General features: G+C 42.3%; 1 protein-coding gene across 1 annotated transcript in view; it reads left to right on the plus strand.

Annotated features, from left to right (window-relative positions):
- RYBP (RING1 and YY1 binding protein) overlaps nt 1-13109 on the plus strand; it is a 76741-nt gene extending 63632 nt beyond the window's left edge. Inside the window, exons 3-5 of the mRNA XM_075549887.1 lie at nt 10729-10905; nt 11000-11098; nt 11512-13109. Of these exons, the coding sequence (XP_075406002.1) occupies nt 10729-10905; nt 11000-11098; nt 11512-11764 (529 nt within the window). The 3' untranslated portion in view covers nt 11765-13109. The remainder of the gene's footprint in view (nt 1-10728; nt 10906-10999; nt 11099-11511) is intronic.
- Nucleotides 13110-13709: the final 600 nt, after the last annotated feature.

The following is a 13709-nucleotide window of genomic DNA, read 5'->3' on the forward strand; positions in this document are numbered from 1 at the left end:
AAACGAGCGTTCTGTCTCCCACAGCACTCCCTACTTCTCTGCTAAGATTCTACAATTCATTTCAGAGATATTCTTCATGATCAAGGGTTTATTAAAGAAGCCAATCAGTTACAATTCAGGTGAGATGTGCTCAGGATATAGTTGTTCAGTCAGGCATGTTATAAAGGCTGTTTAAAGCTGCTAGTAAATCCCCAAAAGGCATTGCCCTTCCAGCTCTGTGGGTCAGCAAACCCAGCTCGCTGAATTAAAGTGCCCAAAGGTGCCCCGCTCCACCAGCTGAGTCCTCTGCTCTGTCTCATGTCTGTTTTCTGGTTCTTCTACTGCTATTGCCGCTTTGTATTCAAAGCTGACCCTGGGTCAAGTAGGTTCACTGTGCACAAACTTCTGGGTCCGGTAGATTTGCTCCGCTTCTGGCTCTTGGTGGTAGTGAGATTACCCCCATCTTGCCTTTGAGATGACTCATTTTATATGCAGCCTGATGCAGCCACAATGAGTCTTGTTAACAAACACAACTGAAACACATCTGTCAGTATCTTCCCCAGACTTCTACCCAAACCCATTAGGAAAAGATCCTTTGGTGGGAGTTACAGGGACTATGGCTAGAAGACCCACAGTGTCATAAATGATGGAGACAGATTTCCTCAACACAACTTCCCTGGACCTTTTCTTTTCAATGAAGTTAACAGTTTTCTTAAAACTCCTTCAAGAAAACATTTGACAAGATGACCCCTATGGAATCCCCAAAAGCATCATGACCTTTTTTGGTATGTTTCTTTTTCATTACTATTACTTATTTATTTAAAAATCATCTTACTGGAGGAATCACACAACTCTTATCACAATCCATACATACATCAATTGCGTTAAAGCACATTTGTTACCTCATCATTCTCAAATTATTTACTTTCTGCTTGAGGCCTTGGTATCAGCTCCTCATTCCCCCCCCCTCCTTGATGAACCTTTGATAATTTATAAATTATTTCGTTAAACCTTAACACTGTCCGACATCTCCCTTCACCCACTTTTCTGTTGCTCAGCCCACATGGAGGAGGTTATATGTAGATCCATGTAATCACCGCCCCCCTTCTACTCTACCCCCTCCACCCTCCTGGTATCACCACTGGTCCTGAAGGGATCATCCGCCCTGGATCCCCCGTGTTTCCAGTTCCTTTCTGTACCAGTGTACATCCTCTGGTTTAGCCAGATTTGTCAGGCAGAATTGGGATCATGAGAGTGGGGGTGGTGGTGGGGAGAGCATTTAGGAACTAGAGGAAAGTTGTGTATTGCCTCGTTGCTTCTGCTTCTCCCCGTGACCCTTCCATAAGGGGATGTCCAGTTGCCTACAGATGGGCTTTGCATCCCCAATCTGCACTCCCTCTCATTCATATTGATTTGATTTTTTTTTTTCTCTGATACCTGATCCTTTCAACACCTCATGATCACACAGGCTGGTGTGCTTCTTCCATGTGGGCTTTGTTGCTTCTCAGCTAGATGACCACTTGTTTACCTTCAACTCTTTAAGATCCTAGACTCTATATCTTTTGATAGTTGGGCTGCATCAGCTTTCTTCACCGCATTTGCCGTATGCACCTGCTTTGTCTTCAGCGGTTGTGTTGGGAAGGTGAGCATCATGGAATGCCAGTTGAATAGAACAAAGTATTTTTGTATTGAGGGAGTACATCCGCTACCTCAATTCTAAACCTATACTTATATGCATACAGATCTATTTCCCTTTCCTCATATATAAATATATTTACAAATGTACATGCCCGTATTTAGACCTCTATAAATGACCTTTGCCTCCTAGCTCTTTCCTCTATTTCCTTTTACTTTCCTCTTGTCCCATTATCATGCTCAGTCTTCATTTGGGTTTCAGTAATTCCTCTCTGTTACATTGATTGCCCTTGGTCATGCCCTATCAGGCTTCTCACCACCGATTGGGATCACTTGTTCCCTTGTCCCTGGTTTTGTTAGCACCACTTTATTCCCCTCACTCTCCTTCTCCCATATCTCCCCAGAACTCTCAGTCCTGTTGTTTTCTCCTCCAGATTGTCCATCCAGCCTATTTTATTTAGACAGACTTGCGGAGATAATAACATGCACACAAAAAAAGACAGAGCAAAACCAAGCAACAAAAAACCAATGACAAAACACCATGATCTTCTGAGTTGACCTCTGCCTTGAATCTAACTGGTTCAGCAGATTCCTTTGGGAAGGCACCCTAAGGAGACTTAAAGACAAATGTATTCACTGACAGAACCTACCTTATTATAGAGACAGTTGTTTGGAATAAGCCCATGCATAGGTGAACTGGAACCATTGTAGCATTGCATCTTGACTTAGTGATTATACAACATGTAAAAAAGATCCGTGTTTAATCACTGTAAATGATAAAGTTTTGGATGAGTAGACTGTTACACTGTAAAGTCACTGCCACTGAGTCTATTCTGATTCATTCATAGATTATTAGATACTTTGAGGTTGAAGTCCTTCTGAAGTGATAATGAATGGGTTTCAAGAAAGTAATTTTAGGAAACCCATTATAATTTGGCCACAAAATAGTGTGTTTGTGAGGACTGCAGTGAAACCTGTGAGTGCCAATGGACTGCCTTGTTTTTCTGGGGTTCTGCAAGTTTTCTCCCCTTGATGGATTGCCGTCCTCTGTCTTCCTTTTTGACAATTTTTGCTTTACACAGGTTCCATCTTTCTCAGGCTTCACTGTATTTTTATCTAACACCTAGCAGTGTTTTGTTTTATTTTTGAGTTGATATAACTCTTCAATAACCTATTTGTTTAGACTGGTAGTTCTCAACCTGTGGGTTACAACCCCTTTGGGGGGTCAAATGACCTTTCACAGAGGTCGCCTGATTCATAACATTAGCAAAATTACAGTGATGAAGTAGCAACGAAATAGTTTTGTTTGTGTCATGAATTGTAATTTTAGATTGGTTAGGTGAATTTTCAATGGCATTTCTGACAGCTATAAAGTAATTTTCAGAGCAGACCGTATTGTTTGAGTATGGTGTGTATGTAGAGGTTCACTTCAACAAGTTTATTATGATTTGCTTAGAGTGATTTTAATCTTGTGATTTATTTTAACCACTGACATTATTTATAAGGAGTTTTGTCTGTCTTAAGGGGGGGCATGTTCAATTTACTAAGCAATCAATATGTATAGTTGAGTTGCAACATTAATTACAACCTTGCTAGCAGCACCCCCAGAACAACTTATCCGTGACAAGATGTGTCTGAGCTAAAAGAGCATTCTTATCTTTGGGTTCCCGACTGACGGGATTGGACTGCTGGGATCCATCTGACTTTCATTGATTGATCTACCCTCCCAGCACACAAAGCCTCCCCTGAGTGACTGGCTGCACTTTGGGGCACACTGGGCATGAATCAGGCCTGGATCTCCCCCACCTGGTTGGTTAGAACTCTACTAAATGGGTATTTTTAAGGATTCCCAGAAAATTTTCAGAAATTAAAACATGTTTCAAAGACAAGAAGATAGGAGACATTGCATTAGCCATCTTCACATGTCATTTAGTCCATGGAAAACACCATAAGATATTGATTGCCTTGTGATTGGACATGACCTCTCTCTCTTTACCCTCAGATAGATAAAACGTGTCTTGACTGCCCCTAAAGCCACCATATATTTTTAAAATTTAAAGACATGTCTTAGAATTATCCTGAAAAGAGTCGATCTTGTAGACCTTTTGAAAGGGCCCTAGAGACTAGACCCTTAGCCTGTGGATCACACATTGAAAACTATTCAGCAAATGTCTCTGTTGTGCTGCCAGATTGGTTTATAAAATACCATATGTACTCGAATATAAACTGACCCAAGTATAAACCAAGGTACCTAATTATTATCTGGGAAACCAGAAAAACTGATTGACTCGAGTATAAGCCTAAGGTGGAAAATACAGAAGCAATAGGTGAGTTTCAATAGTCAAAACAAATGAAAATAAAATTACTAAAAATTGAGACATCAGTGGAGTAATGTATTTAAATATTTATTTTAAATAAAAAACCTAAAAGGACAAGTCATTTAACATTAGTAAACCAGCACAGTAAGTGGAAAATAAGTTCAACAAAAACAATAAGGTGTCAACAATGATACCTTAAGAGTACTATTCCCTGAGCTCAATCAGCAACCAAGCTAAAATTAAAATGTACAGAGTTAAAATCCTTCAAAACTGCATTCCTCCTCCTCCTCATCCGTATCCCAGTGCAGAGCTTCAACTGGTATGAGGTCATCATAGACGCTGTCCTCACTGAAATCGCCCCCACCACCATCACTGCTGTCATTTTCATACAAAGCGCATTCTTCACTGCCATCCATAGCATTACAAATACTACATTTCTGGAAGGCACGTCACACCATGTTTTCTGGAACGTCTTCCCATGCATCTCGAACCCACTTTGCTATTAACTATGTCAGGCTTCATGAGATTTCCTCCATTTGTTAGTCGGGCTTGACCAAATGACATTCATTCATGCCACATAGCCTTTGCACACGGTCTTTAAAAGACTTATTCAAAGATACATCCAGAGGCTGCAGTACAGATGTAAGCCCACCTGGAATAACGGCTAAAGTAACTTTACTAGATTTTGCCAATTTTTTTTATGCCATATGATAGGTGGGCTCTGAACAAATCCCAAACCAGCAACAATGGCTTTTTCTTTAATGCTGCTCCTGGTCGTCGGTTTCAAATTTCTTCTAACCCATTTTTTTGTTCCGTCTTCATCCATCCAGCCTGTAACATGTGCACGCACAGTAATTCTTGGTGGGAAATTGATCTTTTAAGGCAAGGTCTTTTAAAAATAATGACAAGGACGCAGCTTAGTTCCATTAGCCAAACATGATAGAACAATTGTAAAGTGTTTTGTTTTAATTTTTTCTTCAAGGTATTGTGGCAATTTCTGGGAAATCTTTGTTCTTTGTCTCAAACATAGTAGGCCAAACCTATTCATGAAGCTAGTACACCATCCTGCTGACGCAGCAAATTTTTCAATGCGTGGTGCTTTATATTTGTCATCCTTAGCCATTTGTAGAGCACATATGCAGATTCCCATGCGTGTTATGCAGTAACCCTTTTGATGACACTCCATAAGCCATTTATGCAATTCATTCTCTAGAGCCCCATAAAAAGACATTAAACCGCGACGAGCTTTTTTAGCTTTTGGAATCTGTTCCAAGTCAGCCTTCATTTTCCGCCAATCCCTCATTTGCTTTTAGTCAACACAGAATTCCCTACTTGGAATACTGTTATTGCTCTCTTCTGCTCTTGACACAACCTTCATTTGGAAACCAGCCTCATATGACCTGCGTTTTTATTTTGGTTCAAGAGTATCCATTTCTAATAGGATAAAAAAACCAAGACTTTGAAAAAGAACTCTAATGGTAATACTCACTCCCCCACCCCCGACACGTGTTACCCGGGAAGAGAATCACAAAGTAAGTGAATCACTACTGGTGCTTCTGCAAATTGGAGCCGTCCATGTCATAGGACGGCTCTGATTGGTTAAATGTGAGTAAACAAACATTCAAAGCCCTGCAGTGTCAGCAAGGCTTTGAATGAACAGCGGAGAAACAGCAATCACCCGTGAGATAATGGACGTTTGTCCCGTTACCTCAGGGGGCCCCAGAGAGATGTTACACCTCGCTGGGGTATCAGTGACCCATGTATAACCTGAACTCCAGTTTTTCAGCACATTTTTTTGCTGAAAAACTCGGGTTATACACAAGTATGTATGGTAGGTGTGTGTTTTCAAGAGTCTTAAGCCACTTGTAATTTTCAAAAACTCTCCTTGTTTAAATGTCCCTGAGTTGACCTGCTCATGTGGTACTCACATATGTATCCATTGCGTTTTCAGAGCACATGGAACATTGGAATGAATGTTCAAGATGACCTTTGGGGATCTAAGGTGATCTTTAGGGATCTAGAGTAGAATTTTCGAAATGTGCTCTTAAGCATAAAGTTAAGGTTGTGTGTTTAATGCCATTTGTTCTTAGTCCAGCTCTGTGTGGTGAGGGTTTGTGGTACCCTGAATCTCATTCACTACATGGAGTCGGTGCTAACTGCTAGTGACCTCTCTCCCCAGAAATTAAGAATCCTTTGAAAATGTTTCTGTTTTGTTTCTTTAAAACAAACCAGAGATCATCCGTTTCGTATTCAACAATTGAAATAACATTTGTTTCAACTCATCTATTGCAGTCCTCTCAGTGCGCTATCACATCTCTCTTACTAGGTTTTCTGTGTGCATTCCTCCTCCTCCTTTCCCAATCCTCTGAGCATTATTTGGTAAATGGTGTTCTTTTGATTTGAAGTGGTAGATCATTCTACCTCAGGATGAGTTCCATTTCAGATGGAAGGGTGTCGATGGGCCATAATCTTGTGGGGAATGTTTTCTTACCAGTCTCGATTCTACCAGCGGGTCTCTTTCATGGTTTTGAGTTTTGCTTCACATTTTTCTGAATTGTTGATAGTGTGGTAACTGGGCACCATCTAATTCTTATAGTCTTGGTTGCACAGTCTGTCTATTAGCTGAAGCGTAGGCATGCAAGGACTAACTTGCTGCTCAGTAGTGCTAGATACCTGACACGGGCTCATTCCCACAGGCAGTGGAAAGCAAGAGCATTCTTGCCAGCACCGCCAGTTGCTTGCCTGAGTGAAGTGTGGCAGGGCTAATGAGGGCATAATGATGTTTTGGAAGATAGCATGCCACACGAACGCTTTGTGGGTTGACCAGAACTTTTAATTCCTAGTACACTATTCCCAAGTCACATCACTCCTCTCCCTGACTCTCATGTATAAACAACAGCAATCAAAGGTGGACTTGAAGTGTTTGAGGATACACTCAGAAAAGGAATCTATGTAGGGAAAGAGTCTATAGGGAGCTCAGCCACTGGACACTGGACAAGGTTTTCAATCTTTCTGCTTCTCAGCCTTCATCTTTCATGAAGTGGAATCAGTAATTCCCATTCTAGGAGAGGCAGTGCTAAATCTGGCTTTGAAGTGTGCCTTTCTTGTGGTTCTGACCCAATCTGCTTTTCTTGGCACGGCGCAGTTTGTCATTTCTGACTTGAATGCTCTGGCTCGGCCCCACAGAAGAGCACAGGCTCGCTGGAGACGAGACAGTCACACCTGCACGCTACAAGAGGGTATTCATCTAGAAACTAGATGATGGCCGAAGCTGCCCAGACAGTTCTAATGGGTGCGAGTCCTTGGGGGGAGGTGTCCCATGGGTACCATGTAGTTCTTTTCCCCCACTTAGCTGAATTTCCTTACTGACCCCACCCCACTGTGAGAATTTGGGGGAGCAAATTGGAAAAAAGTTATAGTCATTAAGTAATAAGAATTCATCTGTTAGGGAAGGGAGTTTTGTGTGTGTGTGTTTTGGAGGCATTGGGGTAATAGTAGTGAGGGGTGATTAAAGTTGTTTAAGTTGTTGCTGATAAAGAATATATGAAGTTTGGAACACATTTCCAATTTCTTTTTCGCAGAGGCTCCATTTATCTTGGTGTAATAACCAGGTCTCAGATAGCCCCTTTCATGAGTGAACTTGGAGCTCCACAGAGAGGAACACTTGTTTCATCATTCTATGAAGCCTGCCATGTCCTTAGGAACACCGCTGTCCATACATCATACCTGGTAGCACGAGTCACAGCCCAAGTTCACCTTTTACACATGGAGCTTATGTTCTTGAGATAGTGGATGGATCGTGTTACATGTGCTGAAGGAGCCTTCTGAGAGTGAGTGTATGTCAAAATGGTGAGAATGGTCATTAGTGGTATATTCAGATGGCACCTGGCCATCCTCTCTGCGCAGTGCTGCCCACAGCATCGTCTGTATCCTTGTGAATAGACACTGTTAACTGTGAAATTTGTAAAGGATTATCTTTACCTAGCTTCTCTATAGGAACCTTGGTGGTATAGAGCAGTGGTTCTCAACCTTCCTAATTCTGCAACTCTTTAATACAGTTCCTCATGTTGTGATGACCCCTCAACCATAAAATTATTTTCATTGTTACTTCTTAACTGTAATTTTGCTACTGCTATGAACTGGGCGAGCCCACAGGTTGAGGACCAGGTATAGAGAGTTATGCATTGGACTGCAGTTCTGTACCACCAGCTACTTCACAGGGGAGAGAGGCGGCCTATGACCCCTGTAAAGAGCTGCTGTCTGTGAATCCAAGGGCGGCAGTTTGTGTGTTCTCCTCTAGGGTCACGATGATAGGAAGTTTTTGTTTTAATAGTATGTCTTCCCTTGTACTTTTAAAAAATGGTTATTGTATTCTTTTCTTCTGGTACTTTGTTGTATGAATTTACCCCTTATACTCTTGCCTATTCTCAATGTTCTTTCAAAGTATATTGATTCAAGATGCCTTTTTGCTAGAAATGGCCATGCCAACCCTACCTCGGGCCCCTCAGTTCTCAAAATGGAGTTTTTCTTTACCTGTTTCTTTTTACCAGCCCCAATCTGCTCCCCTAAAAGTCAGAAATGATCTCCTCATGACCAAATCATGTGCCTTCTTCTCAGTTGTCCTACTTGGTCTTTCTCTACACTGTTCATTCACTCACTCGATAAATAATTGTACGGAGTATCTGACTCTATGCTGGATGCTTTGGGATGTGATTCAGAGGTGGTCTTAGCCATTAGAATACACAGTAGCCTGGCAAGTACAGTGCAAGTGACATCATTAGAATGTCACAGGGGTCCACAGGGAGAGGGCACCCCTAGCCCACATTGTGTGGGCCTGGTGTTCTGAGTTCTGGGGCTAGTACCTGGTGTGCTATCTCTCCCCAAGTGGAAGACACATTATGGTTCAAGAATACTCTCTTCTTGGGTCAGAAATCTGTGAAATAAAGTGCATAAATTGGCTTCATTGAAATTGTTCCTCAAGGTGTACACTCTTGGGCATTTTTTAACAGCTCTGGGCTGAGTTGATTCATTGTGATATCTGTATATTGACTGATGTGTGGCATTTCATTTCCATTTGGAGTAAAACCCTGCAGTAATCCCTGTAGACAGCAGATGCTTGTCCCCAGCGAGTGCTTGAGAGAAAGGTTTTGTAGTGATTATCTTCTTGGTAAGCATTAACACATTCATAATTTTTCTTTGGAGGAAGAGAGTGTGTTAGCATGGCTGCTGCAGGGGGACTGTGAGGGGAACCTGGAGGCTGCGGATCTAGTTGGGGGAGCTTGGAGTGAGAGCTGTGGCCACCCACACGCACCAGGTCGAAGTGGCACGTTGGCTTGTTTTTCTGTAAGGCTGTACCGTAACTGAGTTGCTCTGGAAACCCAGAATAAACCAATGGTTTCAACACACATGACCAAGGGCTGCTTTGTGAAGGGATCTGGGTTGCGGGTCCCTACCTCCTTAAATAGCAGGACGGCTTCGAAAACCTGCTGCCTTTGAGTGCTGGAGAACAGGGGCTGGCTTTATGACCTTATTCCATCTTGATGCTGGTGTGCCTCTTCCGTAGGTTCTAAATGTGTAACTGCAGGTCTCCCTGGCCCCGCAGTATCTCATCCCCTCCCTCTTGCACACCTTGTCAGCCACATCACACCCACTGCCTGGTTTCCCATAGCCCAATTAATTTAGGTGGTTAGCATGCTGTGTACCTAGCCACTAAGCCCCTTTACTTGTTTGCTCTCTTGGTGTCTCTTGGCTTTCTTTCCGAAACATTCAAGGCAAAGCCCTGTTTTGTTTCCCTCTGTCTCTCCTTCCCCACCTCCCCCTCTTGGCTATCCCATCTACAGACCATGCCACCCAGTGGGGCTCCTGTTACATCCTGAGTAAGGGAGAGGCAGTCACAGCCTCCAAAAGCGATCCATTCTGGACGCCAGTTGCTTCTCTCCTTGATGGCCTATTTGGTTCTTTGTTGTTCTACCTTGCACGTGGAGAGTTTATTCTACTGTGATGTCTGTCTGGACACAGCAGTCTTTGAAAATTCATGTTGTATAGAAATACTGCATAGACATTCCTTTCTCTCCTTTCCATTTGGGCCTGTGAATGGCTATGCATTGTGAAAGTGTTTGGCACCACTTAGAATTGTAAACAATAGTGCTAAGAATCAGTGTCAGTTGGAGATTGGTGCGGACATAATTGTCAGTGGCACAGTGAATGTCTCACTTGTCTACGTTTTTTCATAGTGACTTTGAATCCTCGTCCCCTTGAGTGAGTATGAACCACAGCTACCTGTTATCGCTCTGCGTATGTTGTCCGTGCCAATCATGGTGCTGCGGGGGAGCAGACCACGTCGGAATAATTAGATTGAGGAGGGAATGTCACACTTCTAATTTCATTCTCTTTTCAAGGGATTACTAGTGTCCAATAAATAAAATGAAATTAGCCCTGTGAACCAGGAGTATTTGAAAGCTGTCAGTCAGTATAATCTTGACAGCTCAGAGGAAGTAGCAGGTTCAGCATTCTTAGAGAAGGGAGCATTTTATTGGCTGAAGGAGTCTTCCTGCCCAGGCATACATGTGCTGCCCAGGAGTATGTGTGCAGTGTGACCACATAAACTCAAGAGAGAAGGGTGCACACTAGAGAGCATTTGAGGAAGAAAACGCTTTATGGATTTACCCATACTGCATAGGATTAATAATGTAGAAACAACACCATGTAATTGAGTTTTAATTTGGGATCAAATGACCAAAATTAAAGGCTTAAGCAATGAAGCGAATAGTGACGTATCTTTTCTTCGACCTTTTAGAAAACCTCGGATAAATTCTCAGCTCGTGGCACAACAAGTGGCCCAGCAGTATGCTACTCCCCCGCCACCGAAAAAGGAGAAGAAAGAGAAGGTGGAAAAGCCAGACAAAGAGAAACCGGAGAAAGAGAAGGAAATCAGTCCTAGTGTTACCAAGAAAAACACCAGCAAGAAAACAAAGTAAGTTCCTGGCCCCCTGAGTGTGGATGTTAATCTGCTGCTGAAGTAAAGACACCTTTGTAAAATGCCTGTCTTTTAAATTCCTTTCTTTTAGACCAAAGTCGGATATTCTGAAAGATCCTCCTAGTGAAGCAAACAGTATACAGTCTGCAAATGCCACGACAAAGACCAGTGAAACGAATCACACCTCAAGGTACTTTTAAAAAGAGATAAAACGATGGCTGATTTCTGCAGTCATGAGCAAGGCCCAGGGTGGCTTTGTACTTACTAGTCCCTTCCTAGACTGTGAAGGGCGGGCAGACTGGGATGAAGGGCTTGGTGTGGGATAGAGATTTTGTTTGTTAAATAAAAGCTAGTTTTCCTATCACTGCCCCATTCTGTGCCCCCCTCACCACTGAAACACAATATAGGAGAAAGATACATTAATAGTAAATTTTCTAGCTCTCAGAACTTTGCCAACTAACGCGTGGTTTCTGCCATTGCCCAAGTGACTCAGCCCACTCTGTAAAGGCCTGGGGACGGGTGGACGTCTGTGTGTGGGCTGATGCCGGTCGACCAGAAGTAGTTTCTCTGACAGCCTGTTCTGCCCGGTGGCATTTCTTTCAGGCCCAGGCTGAAAAACGTGGACCGGAGCACGGCGCAACAGTTGGCGGTAACTGTGGGCAACGTCACCGTCATTATCACAGACTTTAAGGAAAAGACTCGCTCCTCCTCGACATCCTCCTCCACGGTGACTTCCAGTGCAGGCTCAGAACAGCAGAACCAGAGCAGCTCGGGGTCAGAGAGTACAGACAAGGGCTCCTCCCGCTCCTCAACGCCCAAGGGTGACATGTCAGCAGTCAATGACGAGTCTTTCTGAAATTGCACATGGAGTTGTGAAAACTATGAATCAGGGTATGAAATTCAAACCCTCCACTTGCCCAGGCTGTGTGCCCTCCCGAGATGCCTCTGCGGACACCAGCCTCTCACTGATGCTGCCGGGATGGTTTCTGCTGCCACGGGCATCTGGCCAAGAAATTCCGCACCCTGACGATTACTCTTGACACTTTTATGTATTCCATTGTTTTATATGATTTTCCTAACAATCATTTATAATTGGATGTGCTCCTGAATCTACTTTTTATATAAAAAAAAAGAAAAAAAATCTGCTGTGCACAATTTTCCATGTACATTACAACTGGTTTTTTGGGTTTTTTTGTTGTTGTTCTGGTGGGGGTGGGTGGGAGAGGGAACTTTTATTTATTGTGTTCACAAACTTCATCTTTTCAGCATATCCTTTTTAAGTTTAGTTCTTCCTTCCAGTTATACTATGTACTATCAGTTTTGATATAACTATATATAAATATAAATATAAAATTATATATAAAGGGTTATTTGAAACCAATCCATGGCAACGCTGGTGCTTGATACACTGTGAAGTGAATACAACTCTGAACAGTCACAGATCTGGGACAGTCCCTTCTATGAAAGTGCTGAAATTGGATTAAAATCAGTTTTACATGAAGTATGTTTCAACCCACGTGGGAACTTGACCTCTCATCTGTCTAAAGAGTACTGGACAATATAAAAAATATATATTTTTTAAACAATGTGATCTCAAATTTAAAGACTGCTCCAGGTAGCCTGCATTTGCAATGGAATAACTGACAAGTCCTGAGTGGTTTCGGGAGGGCTCTGATCAGTCCAGAGTCACTGCGGCCAGCTCCAGAATGCCAAGTTTTCATGTAAATTACGGTTACATGTTAACGTTGCTGTTCGACATACACATTCATGAAAGTGTGGTGTTGTCACTTGAATTCATCCATTTTCCAGACTTCTCTCCATGTCTGATGTAACGCTATAAAATTATCTCTTCGTTTTAGGATTAAAACAATCTGAACTGTGTCTTTTTGGTCCACTCAGGAAGCAATTCCTTGTTTCTGCTTCCCATGTGACATTGCCAGGTGATTTTTGGTAATTGAAAATCTATTTGCCTCTTAGCCCCTCTGTCTTCACTCCTCACCCTACCAATTCAGTTGTGAGAACAATGTCCTTTTCTTTCTTAAAATTTGACTATTGTTTGCTTCACTAAAGAAAGGTTATCCACCACAGAGTCACTGCTGGCTTGGAGACACGCCTCAATTCCCTGCTGTGGGAAGAACTCAAAATTGTGAATGGCTTTAGCGCCAGCAGCAACCAGATCCACAGAATGTATGTGCTGATGGCGAGTGTGTGATGTCTTTCTTCCTGGACATAAAGATAATTTGACTAAACTCTAAAGTTTCTTTTTATTGTGATTTTTTTTTCACCGTCTTGCAAAAAAAAAAAACAACAAAAAACAAAGACCACTGATAGGAATTCACACCTCCCCATTTTACATTTCTCTTGTTCTGGAATGGGGGTGGGGTGGGGGGGCCTGGATAGCTTGCTCTTTCTTGGGTGACTTGTCCATTCTTAGCCACCAAATTAACAGTACTTGAGTTATTTGACACATGGGAACTCAATGCTCACGTTCTTTATCTGACATCCTCCAGTAGGGTAACAGGTTTAACATAAAGCACCACATTTTCATCTTTAAAAAACAGGTTTGGGTATGAATATAAAAGTAACTTGTCTGTGGAGGCAGCACATTTTTAAGAAAAAATTAACAGCTTGATTTGAGTAGCCAACAGGAAATGTTCCATTCACATTTACATTAAAACTACCCTGTAGTCACTGGTGTACCATCGTTCAAATTCTGTTCTTAAAAAGGTTATCGGTTACAAAGCAGTGCCATTTGTTGCTGTGATCCTAATCTCAAATGCATGGACAATGTTCCCTTTTTA

The sequence above is a fragment of the Tenrec ecaudatus genome, chromosome 5 (genome assembly GCF_050624435.1).
Source record: "Tenrec ecaudatus isolate mTenEca1 chromosome 5, mTenEca1.hap1, whole genome shotgun sequence".
Lineage (NCBI taxonomy): Eukaryota > Metazoa > Chordata > Mammalia > Afrosoricida > Tenrecidae > Tenrec > Tenrec ecaudatus.